Below are 27,046 nucleotides of genomic sequence, written 5' to 3' on the forward strand. Positions count from 1 at the left end.
ACAAAACCAGGAACACACTGTGGTACCAAGTAGAGCTGGTCCCACTGTGCACGCAGCTTCGCACACTACAGCTTACTGTACTTATAGAGGCAAGGCTTCTCCTTTGCACCACCAATATTACATTAACATGCGACACAGGAATGTAACTTCCCAAATCCAGTGTGCAAGGTTGTGTGCAACATTTTAGGCAGAGAAAGAATGGAGGGGTTCACCAGCCCACTGGATCATGCATAAGACTGTTCACTTGCAAACTTTCAAGCGAGTCGTGAACTCGTTTCTTGGCGGCTACTTAAAGGCACAGCAGTTCTGATAAATTAAGTGCTGAAATATTACTTTGGATGACACACCAACCAACGCACATAATAAAACTGTCATTGATGACAAGGAAGCAGTAAAAGGAGGCAATGTGCAGCCATCACAGCTTCATAACGATCTATGCACTTTATAGAAGTTGTAGTTCATTTGTCAAAGCCTTTCCTTTGCTGCTGCAGGGCAACAAGGTCAGGGAACTCAAGGTTGCTAAGGCAGACAAGGCAACTATCGACAAGGAAGTAGCACGCCTCTTGGACCTCAAGAAGCAGCTCGCCGCAGCCCTGGGCGAGGAATTGCCAGCGCCCTCAAATCAGAAGCGTGGTGGCCAGAAAAAGAAGAAATAACCAAACACTCGGAACGGATTCAAGCAACTTATTTATTTCGTAAATAACAAAAGCACACATCTGACAAAAAGTGCAAGTTTTCTGTTCATGGTGGGGGTGGGGTTACGAGAGAAGGAGCAGAGTTGGAGCCTATATTCACAAAGGTATTTGTGCGTAATTATGGATCACAAAATGAAAGGTGCTCCTCCCATTTGCATATGCCCCAGCTCGTGACAAGACAGTTCTCACAAATGGAAAGCTTTGTGAACCAAGCCCCAAATTTTAAAGCTGGGATTGTGTCCTCGATCAATCACTTTTGGGGATATCGCATCCAGTGTGGAGTAACTTGCTGAACCACTACAGAAAAAGGTGCAGCATCAAACTCATGAGTCGGCGCACTTCCCTACTATTTTTACTCTGCTTAGTTGTGGGCTGTGAGAAGGCACAAGTGCAAAAACCGCAATTCATTACAAGGGAAGAATGCAGTAAAATGGCATGCCATGGCATGTTTCGAAGTAAGTTTTTGTAGCATATTTCTGGCAGCTAGCATTTTCAAGGAAAAAAAAGTGTGTTTTGCCACATACAAGAGCGATAGAGATGTTTTGTTATGCAAGAAACATTCCTAGAGCACACATATGCACATTTCCTTGCGCAGTGTGGCAAAATTGATTTGAGTCTCATCAATTGCAGAGCAGAAGTGTTCACAAGAGAGACATCTCAAGTGGGACTATTGTCTTGCTTACTGTGGTTTCAGAAGACCAAGCTGACTCCAGCCTGTGTTAGTAAGCAGTGAAAGGGTCTATGCTTGCACCAGCCAAGTCTCTCTTCCGGTTCTTTTCACTGTGACCCACCTTTCTACAACAATACTGGCTCTCACTGGAACCAATTTCCATGGCTGCTGGAGAATTAACTTGCGCTCTGGTCGCCAGGGTGGATAAATGAATCTTAAGGCTAACTCGAACACATTCTTTCGCTGCTGCCTTTGCCAGTTTGTGCGACGTTGGCATGATTTTGCCTTGTCCGCTTGGTTTGAAGCCTACACTAGCTTTGGCACACAGGGGTATGAAATCACACTTTAAAGCTATTACCCGTAAGAGCTGTTATTTTCCTTTACACTTTCCTGTTCAAATTTTATCTGTTGTTGATAATACCCTCTTGGCAGTGGTGCAAAGGCCTTGTTATCTAAAGCTGGGTATTTTGTGAGTAATGAAGTTGTCTTGAGTGACATAGCTACAGTCTTTTGCCTAACACTACTGCAAAAGTAACTGCTCTGGTGGCTTTTCTGTGTGTGCCTGCACGAGCCATAAAGGAACCAATTTTTTTAGTGCAGAATGATTGAGTGACATTCTTTTTCCAGAAGAAGCCGCTCCTGAATGAAGTGTCGCATGGCTTTGCAAGTGGTGTAGTTCCCATCTCTGCAATCAGTTAGTTGCAACAGAAGTGAAAAGTGTGGCTGAAGTAGATTAATCGAGGATACATCACCCAAAATGCAAAAGTTAACTAGTTCGTATAACTTTTTGACAACACTTACCAAATAAGGCATAAAGGAAAAAGGGAGAATAAAACAAAAGTCCACTAATTAATATATGCACATAATTGTCATTGATGTTTCATTTTTATGTAAACTATGCATAACTTGTTAATTAGCACATACTACTCCTTGCTTCATTGTAAATTTTGGTGCCCAGTGCAATCAGCTAGTGAACAGACACCATATAAATGTGCAGCTTGAAAAAGTAGAAAACGACTTAAACTGCTGTCAATCGCTACGTTGGCTCTATATCAGGGACAATGTATTGCTCAGATAACCTTAACATGCACATTATAAGTTTATTGTATATGAAACCATTCAAGCCTTACAGTTAAGACTAAATATAACCACATAGACAGAAGTCTTCCTCAAGTTCCTTACCCAGCCTACAAGAGGTTACCACCAGTGCTTAGCATAGTCATCTCATTGCAGCATCCTGCTTCACAAGACAGTTTTGTCTTTCAGAAGAAGCTACATTGTTGGATGTAACTTAGAATTTTCAAAGAGATAACAGATAACACAAGATAGTTCAATAATATTGGAAAAGCAAGCAAACACTATCTGGCATGTAGAAAGGGTAGACACAGTATATACAGTGTTGCTTAATTTGTCCCCTTTTGAACATAGTCTTGATCACCTTAAAGATTAGCATTTCTCACCAGGAAAAAACAAACTTGCTGTTAGGGGCCCTACAACGTTTTAATTAAATCTTTTGTGTGCGTCATGTGGCACATGGCACTGTCAAAAGAACACTTTCACAGGCATCTAACATCAGCCTGCACATAATCAGAATATTATGTGCAGAATAATATTATTGAGGAAGCATATTGAGGCCAAACTTTGCAGAGGCCGAGCAGACCTTGTTTACACATTGGTTAGAGCACTGAGGAGTGCATGGTAAAAGAGTTACAAAAGTTGAAATGAAGATTCGCAGAACATACAATGATATACCAAGTTTCACCTACATCGCTGCAGACATCTCTAAAGGCTCAAGCATCTAAATGTTGCACATAGAAATAATTCTATGCCTCTGGCGGCTTACTTTCGGCTGATATTGTTCTTGATGTTTGCTTACTAAAGGTTTGCCTGGACCTGCGCAAGCTTCTTGTGGGCTGGCACCAGTTGGTAAAGGCCACTAAAGGAATTTGACTCTCAGTAGCCATCATCTACTCATGCAATATCATCAGGCTAAACGAAAAGTGGTAGCAACATAACACATCTGGAGCAAAATAGCAGCCACCTCTGGCTCCAAGTATTTGCGACATCTTTATATATAAATTACTAAAGGTTTGTTAACCATTCTCAAAAAAAAGTGTTGCAAGACCCTTTTAAACAGCTCACAGCTCCCAAAACACATGGTTGGGAAATGCTTTGAATACAACAAAATGTTTATTGCAAGTTTTTACAACGAACATGCAAATCTACCAACTCGTGATTAAATTAGGCCTCAAAGTTTTGAGTGTTGTGAAATAATTTTGATGGGCAGCTGGCACAACCTTCATCGTCCTTAAGTTATGAAATCCCCCCCACCTTTTCGCATCCCAAATGACAACCAACAGAATGTGGCACAGCCCTCCCTATTCTCCGGTTTATTTCTTTTATCGGCAGGCTGATAATGGCACCACAAATGGCGAGACTGGGCTGCCTGAACTGGCTAAATTCTGTACGAAGGTGCTGCACATTCTTTTTAAATATATATATGCATATACATTCCTGTACCATTAGTAGTACAGGTCTTTACTACTAATATTGAGGAGCGAGGGAAAGAGAAGTTCAATAAATTGGCTTGCTTCGTATCAAGCTGGTGCCTAAGAGTTTGGAGTGTGTGTAACCAAGCATTTATATATATTTATGAGGGGCTACTGTATGATATATATATATATATATATATATATATATATATATATATATATATATATATATATCATACAGTAGCCCCTCGTTGATACGTTCCCGTTACAAACGTTTTCCCAGCGCCAATGTCTGCAATCAAGAAAACAAAAACAAAAATGACCAAATAGAGTTACGCCTATTTTTGAATACTTCATACGTTCCCGGAAAACACGATTTTTCGGCACCAACGTTCACTATGTCACCAAACTGCGATGGTATGATATGTTTGCCTGCCGCTAGGCTCTATGTAAACAAGAAGATGTGCAAGGAGCGTGCTATCGAGAACAGTATATAGGTGCCCGCTGTGGCAGCTTCACTGCAATACTCGCTCGCCCGTCTCGCCTGAAAACACCAGCGCGCACTCAGTTTCTCATTTCGGTACCAGCAAATCTTCTCCTGAGTCGTCGCATTCGGCATTCAGAGCTATTGCCGCCAATCCTGTTGCGATAAGCATCTTCGCCCGTTTCACCGCGCGTGGTGCCATCGGAAGCTTAGCGCATGCTTTTAACAGGCGTTAACCAAAACACACTACCGTTCCCTGCTGAAGACTGCGATCATATACATTCTCCAGCCACTCAATCCCATATAAAGAAGGCGCGAGGCGTCTCACGTGAGAACGACAGCGTGCACAGTTTATTCCGGTACGAGCGAATCTCCACCCGGATCGTCGCACCCCGCATTCACAGCTATCGTCGCCACAATAAGCATCTTCACCTATCTGTTTTACAATGCGTGGTGTGTAGTGTCATTGGTAGCACACTACATGCGTTTAGTAGGTGATAATACAACCGTGCCGCCGTTCCCTGCCTGCTAGTGGCGCGATGTGCATGTCACGTTTCGCTTTGGTGGCATCCGGCGTCACCCGGCGTCACCCACCAGCTCGATTTCGTTTCGGTTTCCCATCGCCCTCTTAACACGCCATGCAATAGGAAAACAACAAAATGCGTCTCGGGCCGCTGGAGCACCATCAGCTCGACGCTTCGCATTACGTAGATGTCAACATTAGTTGCGTCTGTCAAATTTTTTTTTTTTACTTCGGATCGTACGTTTTCCCGCTTAGTATGCTTTTTCTCACGTTTTTTTCCCCCCAAACATGTGAACAAGGTTTTGTGTGCAGTGGGGAGGGGGGGGGGGGTCGACATGTTTTGACATGCTCCTAAGAAATGCAGATTGCTCATTTTGGTATTCAGCCAATACTGATCAAAGCATCTCCCAATTCATTTCCTGTGTGTAATCTCATGTATCAAACAACAAAAAATCACCTTTAAGTAGCAAAATGCAGATGTGGACATGTCGCTGCCATTAAAACACACAGATATAATGCATCTTGTTAGGGGGCACAACTTGTATTGGTGGCAAATTTGTACAATTCATAAGGCTGTAGATGCACATGGCAATTGAGTGTGGCTCAAGGGACCAAAATTGCGGCAAGAAAAGCACAAGAGCCTTAAAGTAAGAGATAGTTTCTTTATGTTTGTGAAACCTTATATTTAATCATTATTGAAGAAAGTCGTACTTGCAATACAACAAAATCACAGTAACACTCCACATCTCCATTAAACAGCAGCCCCGGTATAAAAAAAAGAAAGAAACAGCTGAAAACAAGCTCGCAAACATTTAGAAGTGCACCAGCACATACAAAAGTAAACAAGCATGCTGTAGTGCCAAGTCTTCCTGAGATGACGCAACTTACTATATAAACGAAAAAACTGAGCATTAACAATCACAACCACTTGTTATCGACATTCGTGGCCACTAAGACAAGGCTGGTTTGGGAAACATGGGCTTGTCATTCTCCTTTGATTCAGCAGCACATAGCGACTCATCATATTTTTGCAAAGTGCTGTCCCATTCATCTGAACTGAAATGGCAGCACACAAACACTTAAATTTTGTCACATGCTTGCTTCAAAAAGAGAGATAAGCAACACCAGTCAACAGATATTTTCACTTTTAGTTGATTGTTAGCTTTTGAGCTAACAATCTGTACATATTGGAAAAAATAATGCAACTTAAATTCGAATGACAATATCCTTGTCATTGAGAGCATCCCAACTTACAAATGTCACTTGAAGCAATCTAACAAAATATAACTTGCAAGCAGCCATTGTTGTGTAAAATACCCATAACCAGCTCATCACCAGTTATGCTCATAGTAGTTATTGCTAAAGTTACCGAAGGAAACAGGGCAATAATGTCTGCACCCATCGCCAGTATGGGAATTATGGGTGCTCCACAGATTTGTCTGAACTTTGTGGGTTCTGATATTGCAGTTTTTAAAGACCACTTGAAACTTCGAAATAGCAATAATTAGTCTGATTTTATGTACATTTCATGATTGCTTTCAGAGCATTAGAATAAATTAAAACATTTACCCAAGGCAAATTCTGCTGTCCAGTCATCATACAGATTTAGCGATACTCTAGTCCTTCCATGTGGCGATACGGAGGTAGACGCAAGCATGAAGTGCTTCTTTACATGAATATCGATAGTGCACATCTTATTCCATGTCTCGTACTAGGTGATGGTTGCGATACAAGCATGCTCAATGTGTCTCCGCAACACTGGTTACAATGGAAAGAGACTGCAGCCTTAAGCATACTGCATGCCATTTCTCGTGGCAGGCCAGGCACCTTGTGCAATCATAGGAAGCTGTCTACTGCAGTCCACAAGACATCATAGAAATAACGGAGACTTTTCCGGGAGATTCGTATGCTGATCCGGGCAATACTGTTTGCGGAACACTCATCACTTCAAATTTGTCCATTATGCTCGGTGAATTTGCTTCTTTTCATCTGAAATCGTGTGCACACCAAGCACAATGATTCTACCAGTTTTGGGACTGAGCAAGAGACGTGCTATGAACATACTATTTCGTGCTGTCTCCGAAGTGAATGCACCAGCAATTCCATGCTTTATAGCCTGCACGTTTCACACCTTGCACAAACTGCCAAGTGCACAATTTGGGCGATTGCTCATGCCCAACTTCCAGTTACACGTGACCACAGGAACATTGGTCTAATCTTTGGCGGCACTGGTAAGCAAAGCTTTATTTTTGTTTGCTGAAGAATATACACTGGGATCCCCTCTGAAACTGTACAGTATGTGTCTAATGCCACACCAACTAGCCCAATTAATCATCCTACTGAAGTGATGAAGCATTTCATGCTTAGAAACTGTGCAGGAATCATCAATGATTGTTAATGAAAGCAAATAGCTAACTCTTCCAGAAAGCTATTCGCTCTATTAAAGTGACTTTTCTAAACCATTTATCTCTCACAAACTTGCAATTTCGTGCACACTGTGACATGCTTACGTACTCGATACACAGCTCTAGCTTGCCATTAGATACTTCCAGTGGGTGAAGTACGTCCATAATGCTATAAAGAAATGCATGAATTATGGCGAGATCGAACCTCTGCCTTCAAGCCCAGCAGCCCAATGATCTAACCATTAGGCCATGATCGCGTGCAGGTTTCTCTCGTGCCAAAGTCGTTCTTTGATACATCTGGCGCGTGGCGTCACATGCTAGTTTCTTGAATTACCCCCTTGTAGCGGCTAGCATTTTAAGCTACTGTGTTACAGTGTACTGGCTTCAGGATCGTCCCGCAAAAACATATAAGAAAACTGGTCTTACAACTTGAAGAAAGTTATTCGCTTTTGCAATCCATGTGCTACCCGTGGGATGTTCCCATAGTGGTTGAGTGGTTGCAGTGCTAGATTTCACTTCGATAACTAAAGCATGAAACTATGGCTATACTGGCACAACTCGCTATGATAAGAACGGCTTGTCCAGGATAGCAAGGTGGTGTAAAATGACCTGTACCTAGCATGACTGAATGCCAACAACATGATCCACTATAGGGTTATTCCAACGTAAGTATTTTGATAAAAGCAGGGTGCTATTAATATTGGGACAGCACTGTATCATCAATACTGTGTCAGTATCCTGAAACAACAAAGTGGTTTGTTTCTTTGTAAATCATAGTTACCACACTCTCCTGACGTAGAGCTAAACTTTTCCAAAATCCAGGCCCACACGTAGTGACATGGCAACCTAGTAGTGATTTAAGTAGAGAGCAATAGTAAATTGTGTGTTGTACACTGAAGTAATCTCTGTAAAGGAAACAAAAAAACAATCACCGGGGCACTTAACCATCTCGCATCAGCTAGAAGCTTGTATACCGTTACACCATGAAGTGAGTTCCTGGGCTCTTGTAGATGCGGAAGACTTGCCTTCAAGCTGTTTGATCACCTCTCTTTTCTTGGCTGGAACAGTTCACAGAAAACTTATCCTATGCTATGAAGCGAGGTAACAGGTGTGTGCATCCACCGTTAAACTTCTAAAATTGTTCTTTTATGTCTTTCACGATGTATAAGACCACCACAAACGTGGTGCTGCCTCAGATCACAAAACAATAATGCATAGAGAAGTGAGATAAGCAGGCTTACAGAAAGCTGCATTTTGTATTCTCCAAAAGAAAAAAAAAAGTTATGGGACAGCTATCAGGAGATTTTTCACAGCCATAAAGAAGTCCTCTAAGATGCTACTGGATCCACAGCGACCTTCATCAGTGTCTGCGTGCTTATCAGTTTTGCATCTCTCTTCAACAGCTGCACTCTTAACCATCTCTGAAAGGTTGAAGAGTGGCACAAACACAAGTTGAGACACAACATCATGGCCTACAAAGCACACTGCATCCACCTAGCTCTTGGAATGACTCACTTCAGCACTCACACATGTCCCCATCACATGGCAATGCTCAACAAACAGCATTTTAGCATCTTATGCAGAACTTTTTGGGTGGTAATCTGGAATTAATATCCACGAAAGCGGCCAATGTGGCAATCTGATTATCAACAGAATGATGGGAGGTAAATGCTTGTTAGTATACTTGGACTCAAATGTTAATGTGATGCATTATATTACTTTGCGGTGTCTGGTTTGTTACGAAAAGTCACTGATACTGGCAGACTTATTTTTTTTTAAGATGGTACGTAGATCACTTGCTACATTTCTGACTCACAGTAGTAAAATTAAAGCTTGTTTACTGAGCCATCGGAGGTCACAACAGTGCATTACACACATCCATGCCCCCACACAAATTTCGAAATTAAGTTATTGACAAATTTAGTTGCACACACACAATGCCAATCACTGTTTCAAGTGATGTAAATTTCATGAAAATATAGGTTAGCTTTAGAGTTTCACTGTTTAGCTGCTACGAAGGAATGCTCTGATATAAGCAGTTAAATAAACTGTACCTAAACAGAATAAATCAAGCAAGCCACAAGTACACTCTCATCCAAGCTAATTAACAATTTCCATCCCATCATTCCCATGGTTGTTGGGACAGCTACAATATGAGGCTGCCTCTAACAATAGACGTGAGGAATTACAGTTAAACTATTCTTTTTGAGTGACCACTTTCAAGGACTGCATTCCATTTTAGTGCTCACATGCAATCTTTAATAATTAAAGGGACATTGCTGGACATACTGCCAAGTTAAGCCATGCTGGTAGATTACACGTCTATAATACCAGAAACAAGACTTTCAAACAGAGAGAGGCTTTAAACAACAGGAAAAAACATAATATCAAAAGATGGGGACTTTGAGATTTCTGCTTCAGCACTCCGTGATGTCATAAATCATGGGCTGTTTGGGTGAGGCTTGCTAACTCGAGCTTTTAGTGACCTGAACAGAGTAACACTAGTTGTAGCAGTTGGTGCTGATGTTGCCACATACAAGTCCCACTCACTCTGCTTGCTGGAAATGAACCGCGCTCACCAGATTATACGAAATATCACAGCTAACTCCGCCTACTCTTGCACACTGGTTGGCGCATTACTATCTTTTTACTATTATGTGTTGAGGCAATAACGTAACTGGCACATGTGTAAAGGAAATGCAGCTTTTCAAAAGCAATCTTTTCTTTCATTTGAATCTTTTTCTGAACATTGAATCAGGTTACTATGGGCAAAAATATGGTAAAACACAAAGAAGATATTCACAAATTTCTTGCCAAAAGAATCTTAACGGTAATTTGCTTACTAATAAGAACAATTACAAAAACAAAAGAGAACTCAAGTTTGCAACTCTTGTAGAATTTCATTAGACCAAAAGGGACCCAAAGAAAAAGAAGTTTGCACTTCACTATATATGATTAATTAAAATCATTAGTTATAAGGGAATTTTAGTGAGCATTTGCTCCTTTGATAGCCCCACCCCCTTTTATTTAGCAGTAGTTTGGAGATGCCAAGAGATCCAACATAGTAGTATATAGCATTTCAGCCTGATCTGGCAATTCCCTTCAGTGTCTAACATGAATACTTGAGTGTGCAAGCCAGGCCAAGTTACAAAATATGGAGTGCAGTTCTTCCAAATGGTCTGCAAAGTTGCCAAGATGTCGCAGGTGGTGACCATGTGACAGGGACATAAGAAGAAAAATATATCACATACAACCCTGTCAAGAAAAGGCTGTCTCCAGCATTGTACAAGTATCTTAAACACACAAAAACAAGTACTAGACAGTGCTCAATAAATAAGCATGCTTGCATCATTTAAAAAGAATATTGACAAAGTGAGAAACTCGTACAAAAGATAGCTACATGCACAAATGCAGAGCAAACCATATTTGGCTCCCTTAATTAACAAGGTCACACTTTGGCATGAAGAACTGCAGGGTCTGTTCTTAGCAATCGTCTGCAGTAAGTAGCATACATTATGGATCTCATTTGTTTGTGAAGCTCATTGGTGTAAAAATAGCGTTTGATTATACAGTGTAATGTAAATATAAAAAAATAGAACACATAGACACCTTCCAATATACCATATCATTAATCAAAAAAAAAAAAAAAAAATTGAGGGAAGGGAGATTGTGATGCATGTTACATACAAGAAGGCAAAAAATGCAGTGTAAGGGAATGTCATTATAATGCAGTGCCAACTGAGTTTTCCAGGACTGGAAATTAAAACTGCACTCTGGAAGCCTAAGCCTATTCATACCACTACCGACAACAGTATATGCAAATACAGCATGATGATTATGTGCAAGTTCTGCTAGAAGGAATTATAAAAGACAATTTACAGCAGGGCTTTCCAGCTTCCATTCCTACGGCACCATCTGAGAATGCCAACTAATCTGCAACACTCCAACCTTCATTGGCACATGAAGCTGTCAAATCACAAAACCTAGCAGCGAATTTGTTCGAACACGAGGGCAGTTGCATTGTAATGCTGAACATCAATTTCTAAACGAACAGTAATCTGACTGCCCCCACATAAACTTCTATACTACAGATTGCAGTTAGCCAAGCCTGCTTCAATCAATCCCAGTTTGCACATCAAAAATGAACTCCACAACTAGACCACAAGGTCTAGTCATACAAAGTCCACACAGCTTGTGGGTCATACATACACACATACTTGGCAAGTAGATGAGTGACCACCACCTTTAAACTCCCAGCAACATTGATCAATAAATAAGTGACAATAGCTACCTACACTTCGTCGCTTTTCTTAAGTTGCGCAACGTTAAGCTTGCACAATGCGGAATTTACATTACAATGCTGCTTGCGCAAGACGCAACCAGAGCAAGGCGCTCAAAGCAGGGATTCTAACCATCCATCTCTTCCATCCTGCAGTGAATTGCCGTCTCCACAACCTCCAGGCTGGCATAGTCGAGCTCTTTGATGAGGCACAGCACGGCTGAAAGTATGTTCGCATTCTGCGGGTCCAACAAAAATACAATTTAGGAAAATAATGGCAGAAACAATAACAAATAAACAAGCTCTTCAGCAAAAGCCACTTCAGAGACTCGTCATGGGGCAGCACAGTACACCCAATCCAACATGCTGGCAAACAGGAGCTCTATATAGGCATACAGTAGAATACATAGACCTACAACACAAGCATTTAAGCTTTAAAATCCGAGTAACGTCATCCCTCACTCACCTGCCACCATAAAACAGTTCATCTTTACAGGTTCTTTCAGTCACTGTCCCCAGATAACCAAATAAATTACTCCAGCACATCGCACCTCCCACCTAATGCACTCTAATATGGTGTATCCACCACATGCCCACATTTCCACTACATTCCAACATTCATCTTTTTGTGCACACAGCCCAAGAATGGAATAACCTTCCTTCTAATATCACCCTCATCACTGACATTTCTCTTATCAAGACTGCTTTTGAAGGCCATTCATGAAGTCACAACATCTAATCTGACCTGCTACTTTTCAAGCACACCCCTTATGCAACGTACTGATTATTGGGGCCTTTGAGGTACTGCGAACAGTTGGTTAAGGTTAGATGGCGCAGCAGCCCTGCCTGGCTCTAATGCGCCAACGTATTATGAATAAATAAAGCTCCTACATTATTACCGTATTTGCACAAATATAATGAGCATATTCTTTTCTTAAAAATTTCTTGTCTTAGCACATGTCTCGCATTATATTTGGGTTCGTGACATGAATATAACGTGTCTCTCTTTCTCTTAACTAGACCACTCAGCACTACCGCGACTGCTGCCACATATGAGCCCTCCTGCGCGTGCTACAATACCCATGCCACTGCACATTTTGCACCATCTTCCTTCTCCTGATTCAGAACACTATTAGTGCTGCATCAATGTGGTTACGGCATATTAATCGCAACCTTGAGCAAGACGATCGGCACTGTTGTGCAGACACGTCATGTGAGCTGTCTTCGAAGCCACAATGAATCACCGTGGAATCTGCGAAAGGCTCTGCCATGCTTGATTGTGTCGTGGGCATTTCTTAAAGAGACACTAAAGGCAAATATTAAGTCAGGCTAAAGTGATAGATTAGTACTCGAGAATCTTTAAGACATCAATATTATCACGAACAGAGCCTTAGTAATAGAGAAATTGAGGTAAATGCACAACACGATTAGAGACTCCTCCGGGACATTCCAGTACTTGCCCAATGATAAAGACACTCATCAAGTCCTGTCACTAGTACTCAACCACTCATTATAAAAACATAATTGTATTGCATTACAAGATGAAAGAAACTGCTACTTGTCCTGTTCTATTTCATATTTAGAAGAAAGAACACATTGACATTACCCCTGACAACACCGTGAGCACTCGAAAAGTTTCACTTTCGCTTGACTCTTCACCGCCCTTGCTTTCATGTTTCAGTAGTTTCGTTATCACATAGTGCTGCGCTAGTTTTGCTATCTCACAAAACTTGTACAACTGCCTTTAGCGCTGCCTGTCCAATAACCTTAATGGGTGTCACAGAGGACGATGCCATTCCCACCGACAGTGACAAAAGATGTCAGCACTCGTCCTTTCACTCTATTTTGCGATGGCAGTTTTGCAGTAACAATGATTAAAGCCCTGCAGGCATCCGCTTTATACATAGTTTCCTGTTTCTTTGAGGCGTCAATTCACATTACAATCACAATACAGCAGAACCTCGTTGATACGTTCTCGTTATGCACGTTTTCCCGGCACCAATGTTCGCAATCGAGAACATAAAAAATGACGCAATAGAGTTATGCTCAATTTTTAAGTTCATCAATCCCGGAAAACCAGATTTTTTGGCACCAACGTTCAGTACGTCATCAAACTCGGATCGTATGATATGCTTTCCGGCCGCTATCTCCCACGTAAACAAGAAAACACGAAGCATGCGCTATCGAGAACAGTCTATAGCTGCCCAGCACAGCAGCTTCACCGCAATACTCGCCCGTCTGTCTTACGTGACAACGCTGGCGCGCACTCAGTTTCTCATTTCGGTACCAGCAAATCTTCTCCGGGGTGGTGGCATGCACTATTCACAGCTATCACCACCAATCCTATTGCGATAAGCATCTTTGCCTATGTGTTTCACAATGTGTGATGCCGTTGAAAGCGTAGCACACACTTTTAATAGGCGATAGCCGACATGTGCCGCCGTTCCCTGCTGGAGGCGGCGCAATATCGGAATCATGTTTTGCTATGGCGGCATCCAGTGTCGCCCACCAGCTCAATCTTGTTTCTGTTTCCCGTTGCCCTCTTAACACAACATGCAATACGAAAACAACAAAACACGTCTCGGGCCACCAGAGTACCACCAGCTCAACAAGCATCAGTGTCTTGCGCTGCAACGATACGCATAACGCTCTGCGTTACCTAGATATGAACAATAGTTGAGTTTGTTCACCTTTTGTGTATCAGTTCGGATCGTACATTTTCATGGTTAGCCCGTTTTTTTCTCGCAGTTTTTTCCTAAACGTATGAACGAGGCCCTACTGTTTATATCTTTTTCTTTTTCTGAGAGCCCAAAAGTACCCCCTTGCATTATATTTGTGGTTGCATTATTTACGTGCAAATATGGTACACATTTTTGAATGCCTATATGTTTATCAACAGCGGGTGAACAAGGAAAGCTACAAGCTGGAGCCAAAGCATTGACAAGAGTACTTTTCTTCAGAGCAAGTTGCCTTGTCAGAACGTTGGACCCAGCACGTTCATTGGACCCAGCAGACTACAACATATTGTAGTAGATGGTCACAACTTAGTACTTTGCACACTGCACTCTAAAAAATCTTCTAAGACTCTTAAGAAGGCTCTTTAACAGCAATGTGGAAAGGAAACACTTCATAGCACTGACCCTGTTTTTGCCCCCCTTGGGCAGCAGGCGAGTTGGAGAGCCTTTCTCAGCCTTGTGTGACCTGTGCACTTCGGCATACATAGCAGCACCGCCTCGTGCGTTACCGTCGACCGGCGGTGGGGACATCAGTGCGTCCGACTCCAGGGAGTGTGTGTGCAGGTACTCCACGGATGAAAACCTTCCCAGTCAGACATTTTTGTTGTTGTTGTCAATGAGAGAAAGATAAAAAACAAGATGTTATATTTTCAACACACAACAAAAACAACAGCAACGAGGCTGCAATCTTGATTGGATACTTTTAGCAATACTGTTACTTCATTTATACAATGTAACATTCAGCCTTGTGCTTTGTTGCAATGATGGGCATCAATTGTGCAAGGATTTCACCGCTAAGGGGTATTAAAGTACATGCCCAAAATATATGAATGTTCAAATGGTATTGGTATTCATTGGTATTGCTTCTTTTGGTGCAGCCAAACGACACGCAATGGAAGTAATACCTATAACCAAAAGTGATCAAGGCTACAGCCCATATCTAAACATTGAGGAAATGCCAAGAGTGGCTAGTCTGTACACTTTCTGTATCACACAACAGTGTGTGCGGTTACAAGATACCTCTCAGCAACACAACAACACAGAACAAAACGGAAAATTAATTTCTGCAAGGTGTTGGCTTGTGTTAGTTGGTTAGGCTACATACTAAAAACGGCACAAAAGACATAAGCATGCCATCTTCACATTCATCCATGTCATTTGGATTGTTTCCAGCATGCAAATGCTGCAAAATGTTTTGCAAAATGCCTGGTTATGGCTTAGAAATTTATTGATGCTGATAAAGTTCCAGAGAAATGACTGCATCCTTTGGGAGGGGGGGGGGGGGGGGCAGAGAGAAGCAGAAAAAAACCTTACCGTCGAGTGTCACCTAGTTGAGCATTGGCCTGTCTTGCAGCTACAGGGTCATCACCTTCAAAAAGTGCCATTGGATCACAGGTAATTTCTGCACTCTTCCGCAACCTGTATGAAAAAAGTGAACAAGAAAAGTGTTCATCCTTGCACTGCAAAGGAATTGCACATGCTATGTGTACACATGATGGTTAAAGATATACTTTGTTATCCAAATGCTCAGCCTTTACATGGAATGGTTAGAGCACTACCAGGTATACAGTATGTGAAGATGTTCCAATGCCAATAAATCAGAGAGCTTTGTGCTTTCTCTAGTCCAGTGCTGTGACTGACAGTTAGCTTCACATAATGGTATTTGTCCCCTTATATTCAAACATACATAAGACCTCCGACACCAGTGTCACAAAACAGTTGAATGGTATCATCTTTCTGCTTATTAAAGCTTGTGGTATTAGGACTACAGGGAGAAAGCAGGAAACGAGAGAAGCTTACAATAGATGACGACAATCTTGTCTTGTCCTATGTTTTCTTTTCATGCTGTAACCATAGTACCACAGAAAATTACCAACTAACCTAATGTATCACACTACCAAAGTCTGCTTAGCTTTCCCGAATGTCGTAGCTGCTTCCAAATGCACACTGTCGCTTTTGCCAATATGACTTGTCGTTTCACTCTTCACTCATACTAGAGTACCTATTCTGTATCGAACTTGTACCACCGATATATAAACCCTTTCAAATTACAAGCTTCCCACGTGTAGTTCTCTATCTTCTTTGTTCTTTCTGCACCAAATTCTGGAATACGGTCTTTTTTTCCAGTTAGAACTAAACCCCCAAAATTAAATTTAGCACTTTTTAAAATGTTTCTGGACTGTAACCAAGAAGGGAGAGTACCAATTCTTTATGCTAGATAATGACGACAGCAGGAAACAAGAATGGGCATACTTGATTGTATGTGACCATGCTGCATAGTTCAGCCCAACAACAGAATCCTATGACCAAACTCGAGGGAACAGCACAAGCTACAAGCAGTTGCTTGCCACCCATCTTTAGTGAAGTTATGCATTTTGTTCTGGGGATACCTTACTGAGCCGGGCTTATCCTGGAACCTGTTTGCAGGCTTTTTCTCAATCATACTCATGTTGTTTTTTGCGTAGCAACTGCAGCTGGCATTTTCCCTGAGTCATCTCTTCTTGTGGTCATGCGACATTCTGTGACCCAGATGGCAACCACCTTTCCTACTAAAACAGAGGAACAGGTAACTGGTTATCTTGAGTAAAACTGATTTCAATGACAATCAAAACTGTCTCGAAAGATGTTGGAGCATGCCCTCTGATCACCTATTGGTAATGTCAACTAGACCCTTGTTGCTAAGCAGTGTCGACAGGACTGACCTTCGGCCCGAGTGATCCATCAGTGTCTGGACCCGTGCATGAAATGCATGCTGCTCGGCAGGTGACATGCCCTGGCACGAGGCGTGGCTGTCCTGAGGCATGTTGGGGAGCACAGGAGAGCAGGCAGCTTCAGCAAGCCGGGGAGGATCTTTACATGGAGTGCTGCACAATAAACAGCACTGTTACATGTACCAAACACATGCAAGTACATGCATGCATAAACACATAACTAAAGCATGACAGCTTGCAAGATGCTCTTGCCACTGCATTGAAAGTGAACAAAATAAAACAAATTGAACTTACTTGCATATTTCATTTTTGCTAGATTGTTACATTATTTATTTAAATAAGTGCTGGAAACTGACTATTGTCAAACAGATAATGGTACACTGTAGATCCAAATAAAGGATTCAAATGTAATTTACTTAAGCACTTTCATAACACACTTACTATGACTACATAACTACAGAGTTGCAGAGCTTTTCCAAATCTTCAAATTTTGCATTTCATTTCTTTTTCTTTATGAAAGCCAATGGCTGAAATTCGATATCTCATAATTACAAGATAATCTCTCTTTTTTTAAATGCAGCAACTTTCACCAAAACCAGTTCAGTGGTTTCCTAATAACTGTACTTGTGTGCTCCAGATATACTTGAATAAGAAATTGCAAATTGGCACCAAGTTAAACATTATCTAAATCACAGCAAAAGCATTACGACTACAAGAAAAGCACAGCAACACACAGAACAAGTTGAAATGATGCCGACAATGAAAGTTGTTCAATTTGAAGTGAAGTTTCGCTTTGGAAGGTTAAACTATAATGATGGACACCACAAACACTACAGGGTGCCCCAGAGCAGGAGATAATGTGCAAACCACATTTTTGCCTCCAGAAAACATATGCCACCAAAAGTCTTTACAGCACTCTTTCGCTACACAAAAAGCTTACACAATGACTGCATTTGCACATCCTCTCAAAGCAGCGGCACTGCTACCAAGCTGTGCACTGCGGTGAAATGGCGATTGCAAATCTCTCTACACACAAGTGACGCCCCTATACAGGTGATAACAAAGACCACAAAGGTGGGGAGGCAAACACAACGAAAAGCCTGCCATTACATCTTTTGCACATTCAGAATGTGCAGAATTTTAGGTCAAGCAAAATGCACACTGAACATTTTCATAAATGCCGACAACTGCAATAACATCTATACACCAGTCTTTATGCACATAAGCTGGCATGCAACCAGCAGATATTTCCCAATGGTGCAGGCTTTAGTCGGCTTAGGCACACAAAGTTAAATGGAATGAACAGATTGCTTTGCACAAACATCATAGCTGTCACGCACAGGCATCACTATCAAGACAAAAAGTTGCAAGTTCAGTTGCTCCATTGATCACCAGCAGTGCTACGGAAGCTCTGCACGACTATTAAGCATGGTGTTGGCAGCATATCGGCCAATTGAAGCCAATTATTGTGTACTGTTGAGACTAATATTAGCATACTGCAATGACCACTCTAGTATTAACTAAAGTGTTGTCGATACAGCATTTTAGCACCTTGGCCTTTTTGTAAGATGTCTGGAGCTAGATGCTGCCACAAAAGTGATCACTGGTGCACAAGATCTTTTGTTGTGGAAATGCATAAAGCCTACTAACCATGACAAAGGCAACAAACAAAACATGCATGGCCATAGCAGGCATTCCACTGAAATGGTCCTTACTGTACTGCATTCTTTGTAATGTTTAAATTCAGCTAATTGGATCTGCTCTAACCTGTTCATGCCCTACACTAGCACATGAAAACCATAGCCAGTTATACCTTGCCACTGGAGGGTTAAAGGCGGCTGCCCTGTTTGGCACATTCGCTTCCGCGGCAGGCACTTCCACATCCAGCTCCCTTGGCCGTGGAACATTGCTGTACTTGTGGTGTCCATCCTCAGAGCCGTTCTGCTGGGCCTGAGGTGGGCTGAGCCTGGTTGATGGCTGGCTGCCACCAGACTGCTGACGGTTGTTGTGATTGCTGCTAGGTGCTGTCTGTGGCGTCTTGTCTTCAGCAGCAGCAGTGTCGAGGGTAGGAAGAGTAAGCACAGCCCCTTGTACCTGGGCTCTCTCAACCTCGTGGCTCTGAACAGCTGGTACAGAGAACCACAGAAAATAGCAAGGTAAGCGGCAGAAGCTGTAATGGCCTGTGTTTCGTGTGAGAATTCCCAACAAGAAAACATGTGATTGATCGTTCCTGCCTTCTTAAGCCTGAAGGCCGTCAGCTCAACATAACAGCATTAAGAGTGCCACCTCACTTTAGACCTATTCACATGCTCAAGGAGTTACATACATTCACTGATGAATCCTACCATAATAATTTGCATACCAAATTTCATTGCTATGATATGTTAGTATAACGTGTGACTAGGTAGTTGTTTGACTGGTTTTCGACTGCCGTAACCAGCATTCTGCATGTGGCCAGTCAGCAGTTCAAAGCACTAAGACCATGATACTGACTATTCAGCAATTACACAGAGTAATTTTTAAATCTGTTTTATATCAGCAGTAACCCATAAGCAATAAACCACCAAAAGCCAAACTGATAAATTAACTGCTGGAATCAGATTCTCATATATGTGTGTTCTTTAGCAGAGATTTTGCAATTGTGTGCTCTAATTGCACAAGAGTATACACTACTATTCTTTTTTTACTCCTAGGGAGGAAACAAAGGGGAGCACAGAGCACTTTCTTGTGTTTTAATTCTAGCCAAACACCAACCGTTGTTGCCTCAAATAGGTGATTTTGAAACATGTCATTCTAGAAGCTCTTGAGGACATATTATGCAGCTAATAAATGTATTTATTATATGACTGCTACACATCTGCAGATGCCTGTCAGTTCTAACTTGATTACACCTACATTACCCTTTTTCTTAACATTCACTAAATTCACTGCTAAATTAATTAGTAGTCATTGCTAATGAATTTTAGTAAGAGTGCAAACTTTACTGTACTTTGCACTTTTCTCTAATCTCATGTGCTTCTTATAGAGTAACTGGTACATTGTTGCTGCTTAATTTTACACTGCCCTAAGGTACAAGCACGAGAAAGAATTCATGGCTGAAGTGGTGTTCCTCCAAATTTTAATAATTCCCATATTCTAGTCATCAGCATTGTGACATCTTGGGGGGAAATGAAGGCTGGGGTGCAAATCATGTCAAAAGAGACAGCACTACTAACTCGCCCACTGTGGTAGCTTTGGTGTTTTGCTTCTAAGCCCAAGGCCACAGAATCAAATCCCAGCTGTGGCAGCAATATTTCGATGGGGGCAAAATGTAAGAACACCTATGTATCATGCATTGGGTGCACGATACAGAGCCCCAGCTGGCCAAATTAATGCGGAGTCTGCCTTATGGCTTGCCTCATGATCATATTGTGGTTTTGGCATGTAAAACCCTAGAATTTACTTATTTTGCTACTAACCCAGAAAGAAATCATTCTTCAAGCCTTTGAATAAAAAAAAAATAGCGCTAGGAATTTTCGTTTATTTATTTTATTTATTATTTCCAATACTGTGAGCCCTGTCGGGCTGTTACAGGGTGGGAATACAGAGAACAAAGTTCACGCAAAGAACGCAGTCAAATTTTCTTCAAGACAATCAATCCTGTTATTGCTCGGGAACACACAAGAATTCAAGTTGTTCCACTCAACAATTGTCTTAACAAGGAAAGAGTGCTTAAAAACATCAACTCTTGGCGCATAAGACATTATAGCGTGATTGTGGTTAGTTCGTGGTGAAACCCTTCCAGGAGGCTTCAAATACAAACTGGAATTCAGGTTCAGTTTATTGTGATAGAGTTGGTATAAAAACTTAAGGCGCGCGATTTTCCTGCGCACAGCCAACGTAGTGAGACCAGCCCTGGCGAGCATGGAGGTTACTGAGTGCGTTTTGTCATAATCAGAAAAAATAAACCTAACCGCCATTCGCTGAATGCACTCTATTTATCTGTTATGTATTGTTGGTGAGGGTCCCAAATTATACAAGCATACTCTAAGTTTGGTCTAGCAATGGTAGTGTATGCTTTAAGTTTGATATCTGGTGCAGCATCTCTTAATTAACGCCGTAACAAACCAAGCTTGCGCTGGGCTGATCCACATATGTTTTCGACGTGTTCATTCCAGTTGAGGTTACTAGTGATAGTTACGCCAAGATATTTCAGCTTTGTGGAACGCTTAATGACATCATTATTTACAGCGTACGAAAACATCAACGAAGTTTTCTTATTCGTAACTGTCATGCAAACAGATTTATCAAAATTGATTTGCATATGCCATTTTTCACACCAGTTGTAAATTCGACATAAAGCATCATTTAGTCGTTCTTGGTCAGAAACACTTTTAACGCGACAAAACAAGAGGCAGTCATCGGCAAACAACCGCACGTCAATCATAGGATGTACATCAGTTGCGATATCATTAATATACAGTAGGAACAAAATTGGACCCAAGACCGAGCCCTGAGGTACACCTGATGATACAGGAAGGAAAGAGGAGCACTCGCCATCTATTTCAACAAACTGTTGTCTGTTGTGTAAGTAAGCCTGAATCCACTTAATAATTTTTGAACTTACATTATACCCATAAAGCTTTTCAATTAGCTTGCTATGGCTAACCCTATCAAATGCCTTTGATAAATCCAGAGCGATGACATCAACTTGTTCGCGACAATTAAGGGCTTCTGCAAAACTGTGTATTGTTTCAAATAATTGCGTGACAGTTGACAGACGCCTTCGAAAACCATGTTGTTTGTTGTAAAAAATGTTATTGTTTTCAATATATTCTACTAACTGTTTACTAATTATATGCTCTAAGATTTTGCAAGCCGTACAGGTTATGGAAATCGGACGGTAGTTCCTAATGTCTAGCCTGTCTCCAGCCTTATAAACAGGCACACTCCTCGCTAATAACCATTGACCATGGTTATTATAAAAACCAAACCATGGTTTTTATGCAGCACTTGACTGCATAAATGATCAAACACCAATTGCTAAACTTAATTTCCATTGTTTTCATGGAACATTTCTGCAAATAATTAAATCTTATCTTGGTTTTAGGCATCAGCAGGTAATAGTAAATAATGAGGCATCCGACATCAAGCCTATACTTTCTGGTGCCCCAGAGGAAAGCCCACAATTGGCACCACTGCTGTTTACTCTGTATGCAATTGCTATTGTCAGTACTGATCATGATGTCACACATATTATTTATGCACATGACACTAGTTTATTTCTTATAGGAAAAGACGTGATCAATTTGCAGCAGCTTAATTTCGCAACAGTGAGCTTATACTATTCATTATACAAATGTTGCCATTCTAACTCATTATTAATCAACACTGAAAAAACAATAACCATGCCCTTCAGACCAAGGAATAAGGCCATGCATGAAACTAGCTTTCTCCTAAGAATCGGTTCCTCAAATATTCAAACGGTTTGTGTAATCAAAACACTTGGCCTAGAGTTTGAACAGTAAATGTCCTGGAACAACCACATTTCACTGATCTCAAGCCAAATTTCTAAAATTGCTAAAATTTTAGGAATGTTGTGCTACATAATGCTGCTCTCCATTAAAAATAATTTTGTTTAATTCTTTATTTCTTTCGGTTATAACTACTGTTGATCGGTGTGGGTAACCACTACATTTTCCAACATTCATCAATTGCACTGCACATTAATCAAAAATGCACCATACATAATATTTGCTAATGTACCGTATGACAGCCACACCATCCCCCGGTTTCCTTTTTTAAGAACTCAATATTATTCCCATACCGTATATACACAACGAATTTCAAATGAGTCTCTGCCACTCACATATGCAACAGTCGTTCTTCACAAAGCTTGCTAATTTAAAACTAGATAGTGACAACATTTGGTGCATTCAAAGAGTTATAATCACTTATGGTAACCATATGTTGTCATACAATTTGCGATTATCATTAAACAGTTCCTTCAATAATAAATAGTTATCTAACCCACATGCATGTGAATCTACTCACATTATCATGTGTCATGTATAGTTTGTGCATTTCTTGTATATATTTCAGTTGGCTAAAATTGTATAACTCATTTACTGATCAGTGACTTTCTTTATTCAATTATTGTAATCACATTGTTTTCTCTGGTATTGTTATACTGCTCTTAGTTCTTTTTTCAGTGCTTTACTGCCACCATGTAATTGCTTTAGTTACTGTTTATATGTATGCTACAAGAATGTCAAGTTTCTGCAAGGGGCACAGACCCTTAATGAAGCCCTTGAAGATCACTTTTGTCTATTTGTGATGTCAATTTGATTTAAATATCTGCGTGAGCATATGACCCACTAATGCTGCAACTACAGATTATTCTGACACAGTGATCTAACACTGAGCTAATATATGGCACGAAACGCCACGACTAACATTTACGTACAACAGAATAGCATGAGCCACTAATTACAATAAGTACACCACATGAAAATACACTAAAAGGGCATATTATGCACTGCACGTCAATCGGAACTACTGTTTAAAATGCGCTGTGCACCTCACATGTAGGGATGAATGCCCATAATATGTAAAGTACATCGTCCCAACATTCTTCCTGTCAAGACACTTATTCATATGTCCGCTTTTAGAATGCACTTTTTCGATTACCTGCTCACCGGCACAACACTTATCAAAAGTATAATATGTGCAACAGAAATGTGCTCAGTTCCGGTTATTAGATTAATTTTCAGGTAGAACAGCAGATACTTACTTTGATTGTCCAGTTTCTGCAAACTTGGCAGATGCCTCAACACCGTCATCCTGTAGGTTTCACTTTCCGCACAAGGGTTGTCGGCCAACCAAAGATTTTTAAGCTTCGGAAGGTCTTTTAAGTACAGAACCTCGTTCAAGTCTCGAATGTTGTTCTTTCGTATGTAAAGCTCCTGGAGATTCTTGCAGTGCGCGAAGTCTGCTAGTGTGCTGATATTGTTGACGCTGGAAGAAAATAGCAGGCGAAATGAGAACACGGAAAGACGACGAGATTAAACTGGGGCACAGAAACCTCAGCGCATCTTGCAACTTTCTGTTCCTTTTCTTTAAGGAAACGCACCTTAACGAGAGGACTTCGACGTGAGACATCTTTCGCACGATGCTGACGTCCTCCAACTCGCTTCCCCTAAAATCGACGGTTCAAATGTAAGAAGTAGCACACATCACGACAGAGTAGTTGACAAGTCGAACGTACCAGCAGTTTAGTTTCCGAACGCTCTTCAGATCCTGAGCTCGCGTTCGCGACAGGACGCAATTTTCCGTGAGCACACTCATTGCCGATTTTTCCCGTGGTTCCTAAGCGCGGTTGGCAGGACACAGCTTTAAGGAAGGTAAAATAAGCGCGCGAAAGAAGCTATGACAAACATCTTACCTTCTTAGATCATCAACACAGGTCTCGATCCCCGACTACCTTCACGTCGATGACCATAGCCAAAGGCACACGATAGACACGGCACGACTACACGAGTAGGCGCCGAATAATGTCCACTGGTCCAACGGCGCGGCGATTTTCGATCAAGGGCCTTGTGTATACCATGTTAGGCAATGAACACGGACACGGTGAACGACTAGTAGTCATCGCATAGCAGAAGGAAATACCACGCCGTTGATCAATTTTACGCGCTTATCGCAGTAACAATGTTCAGGAATTTAGTCCGTGTGGCTAGGACGAAGATAAACAAAGCGCGGTTCTCCTGCATTGCCTTGACAACACGGTCACACCGCGAAACGTCTACTACATCGGCGCGGCTCACGTAAACACCGCTTCGCCATTTACGGTGTAGTACAATCGCCGGAGAGCACCGGACTGTGCACACCCGTAAGGACCCAAGCACTTCCGCGTTGTCATAACACATACACGCGCGAGTAATACTCGCGACTAAAATTTTTATGTCGCTATGAGGTCACATTTAGTTGCTTTCTCTGTCAATAAAAGTGAAAAATATGTGCGAGGTATGAATGTTATGAGGTATTAGCCGCTACCATAAGCTACTGCTGTGCGTACAACGCGGAGGAATACAGTCCGATATGAAGTGAGTGGTAGTTGTTACAAGGATTGGTACCCTTTACCCAATGCCTCCTTTCCATTGCCTTACCACAGACCGCACCGGCACGTCACATGACTGGTACCGTTACTATGGGTACCGTGATGGTTCGGTCGCGTCCCGTCACGGTAACAGCAAAGTTAGCAGTAGATATAAGTAGCCTAACTGTTCTGTGGCTGTCTCATGTTAAGGGCACCGTGTCGCAGAAAATCCGGTGTCGGCGTCGTAGCCGGTGAAAAATATTCCATACGACACTAAAGTTTTTCTATCACTATAAAGTTGCTCATACCTTGTCTTACATTCTCCACAAAGTTATTCCTAAGAATTTTGAGAAAGACAACCCACAAACAAATCGTGAGACGTCAACGAAGACACCAAGGAAAACATAGGGGAAGTTACTTGTACCTACTAATTGAATTAAAGAAATGATAAATTAATGGCAATGAAAGTGGATGAATTTAAACAGCTTGCCGCAGGTGGGGAACGATCCCACGTCTTCGCATTACGCGTGCGATGCTACGTGTACGAACCCACAAACAAGTGTCATGAAACAAAACACTGACAATGCATGCCTCTATGTTAAATCTTCTCAGAATGAAATGCTAAAAAAGTGCGAAACAAGATCAGCCCATGCAAGTGGCTGCATTTCTAAAAAAGCTCGCCTTCGCGCATAGCATTCGCCGCCAGAGTTTCCCGGTAAACATTACGGTTGCATAAGCTGCAGTCGCTGAGAATTGCGCGATAGGTTGGGGACCTAACCTCATTTGCGTGCCACTCTTAAAAAGCGAAGTTTAAGCGTTCTCAAAATTTTTTCACTCTTGCAAGGTTTTGCATCCACGAACAGATTCAGTGCTTATTAAAAAAAATATCAGCTTCAAAATTTTTAAGCTCAATTGAAGCGCAAACGTGAATTCAAATTTTGCCGAAGTCACGCATGTTTGATCATTGGGTTGACACAAGGATGTGTAGCAGCTTTTAGTCTGCACGAGTGCGGCACATCTGGGCATTTTCAATCCTGCTTAAACTGATGCAGACTGCTCTGCATATCTAGTAATTACTCTTCCTTCGCACCTATTACTCGGAATGTTTCTCGGTTCGTCAAACCACGAACATGCACAGCGCTGCGTAGTGAGGAAAAGAACGCGGTAGGCCAATCAACATTCTAGCATTTGCCTAAAAAATTGTGCCATTCCGGCCAAACAGCCGCGCTTCTGCGTGATCAGGCAAAGGAAGGCCTGATAAACATTTCCACAGTTGAGGTGCCCATTGAAAAGAGAGACTACGAGATGCTGCATTTCTTTTTCCCTTCCTGGTAGTTCATTTTTATCGTGCAGCTGACTCAACATAGTTTTCATACAGGGTCGCTATGTTCCGCCAGATGTTTGGCTAAAGCTATTTAAGATTTAGTAACCTCAACTGCCTGAAGGTGTGGTATTATATTATTCAACATGTAAACATGCACACATACAATAGATAGAAAGGGAAATAGGGAGGGAGCAGGCTGGCAACTGCCACCAAGAGGGTACAGTGCTCTTGAATTTAGGGAGGAGCACAACACCTGCCCACTCTTTAGGAGTGCAGGCGTTGGTTGTACACTTGTATGAGAGGGAACACTGAATTTATTAAACTCGTGATGCCCGCTTCCGGACCCTACAAGTTAAGGCAATGAGTAGCTTACCTGTTAAATATTTCACTAGTCTCACTGAATGCTTATGTGGGACATGCATTCTTAGCCACAACGGACTCTAGATAGCAATCTAAGTGTTCCCTTCCCTTGCTTGAAGGGGTACCAATTGTTTCCATTGCTCTGACTATGCTTATTTCAACCACTTGAAGCTTTTGAGTATAGAAGTGTATATCCTGCTGACATCTCGATTTGTAGTTGAAACTTGCAATAATGAAGCTGTTTCCAACACAAATACCTTTAGTGTAACAAATATTCGGTACGTGCAGACA

General features: G+C 41.6%; 2 protein-coding genes across 4 annotated transcripts in view; one reads left to right on the top strand and one right to left on the bottom strand.

Moving 5' to 3' along the window:
* The window catches only part of MetRS (methionyl-tRNA synthetase 1), a 24,591-nt gene extending 23,865 nt beyond the window's left edge, over positions 1-726 (top strand). The window contains exon 21 of the mRNA XM_050178485.3: positions 492-726. Coding sequence (XP_050034442.1) covers positions 492-656 — 165 coding nt within the window. The 3' untranslated portion in view covers positions 657-726. The remainder of the gene's footprint in view (positions 1-491) is intronic.
* Positions 670-25,485, bottom strand: LOC126531095 (uncharacterized). Of its 3 annotated transcripts, none has more exons than XM_050178489.3 (10): positions 24,418-25,483; positions 24,241-24,365; positions 24,106-24,171; positions 23,767-23,990; positions 18,808-19,120; positions 16,986-17,147; positions 15,598-15,702; positions 14,689-14,866; positions 11,682-11,787; positions 670-8,690 (listed from the first exon to the last, which is right to left on the bottom strand). In XM_050178489.3, exons 2-10 carry the CDS (start codon positions 24,318-24,320, stop codon positions 8,551-8,553), a joined length of 1,374 nt encoding a protein of 457 aa, XP_050034446.1. In that variant the 5' UTR covers positions 24,321-24,365; positions 24,418-25,483; the 3' UTR covers positions 670-8,550. The 3 variants fall into 3 exon arrangements, with proteins under 3 accessions (XP_050034446.1, XP_050034444.1, XP_054926941.1); XM_050178487.3 differs by having other exon boundaries at positions 24,241-24,341; positions 24,418-24,871; XM_055070966.2 differs by having other exon boundaries at positions 8,489-11,787; positions 24,241-24,341; positions 24,418-25,485.
* Positions 25,486-27,046: the final 1,561 nt, after the last annotated feature.

Source organism: Dermacentor andersoni, chromosome 5 (assembly GCF_023375885.2).
Source record: "Dermacentor andersoni chromosome 5, qqDerAnde1_hic_scaffold, whole genome shotgun sequence".
Lineage (NCBI taxonomy): Eukaryota > Metazoa > Arthropoda > Arachnida > Ixodida > Ixodidae > Dermacentor > Dermacentor andersoni.

Excerpts from the sequence above, each read along its gene's own strand:
- LOC126531095 (XM_050178489.3), bottom strand. The coding sequence starts at position 24,320 with ATGAGTGTGCTCACGGAAAATTGCGTCCTGTCGCGAACGCGAGCTCAG. Across the intron at positions 19,121-23,766 it reads GCAGAAACTGGACAATCAAA|CTGTTCAGAGCCACGAGGTT; the intron begins GTAAGTATCTGC and ends TCTCTGTACCAG. Across the intron at positions 17,148-18,807 it reads TTTAACCCTCCAGTGGCAAG|CACTCCATGTAAAGATCCTC; the intron begins GTATAACTGGCT and ends TTTATTGTGCAG.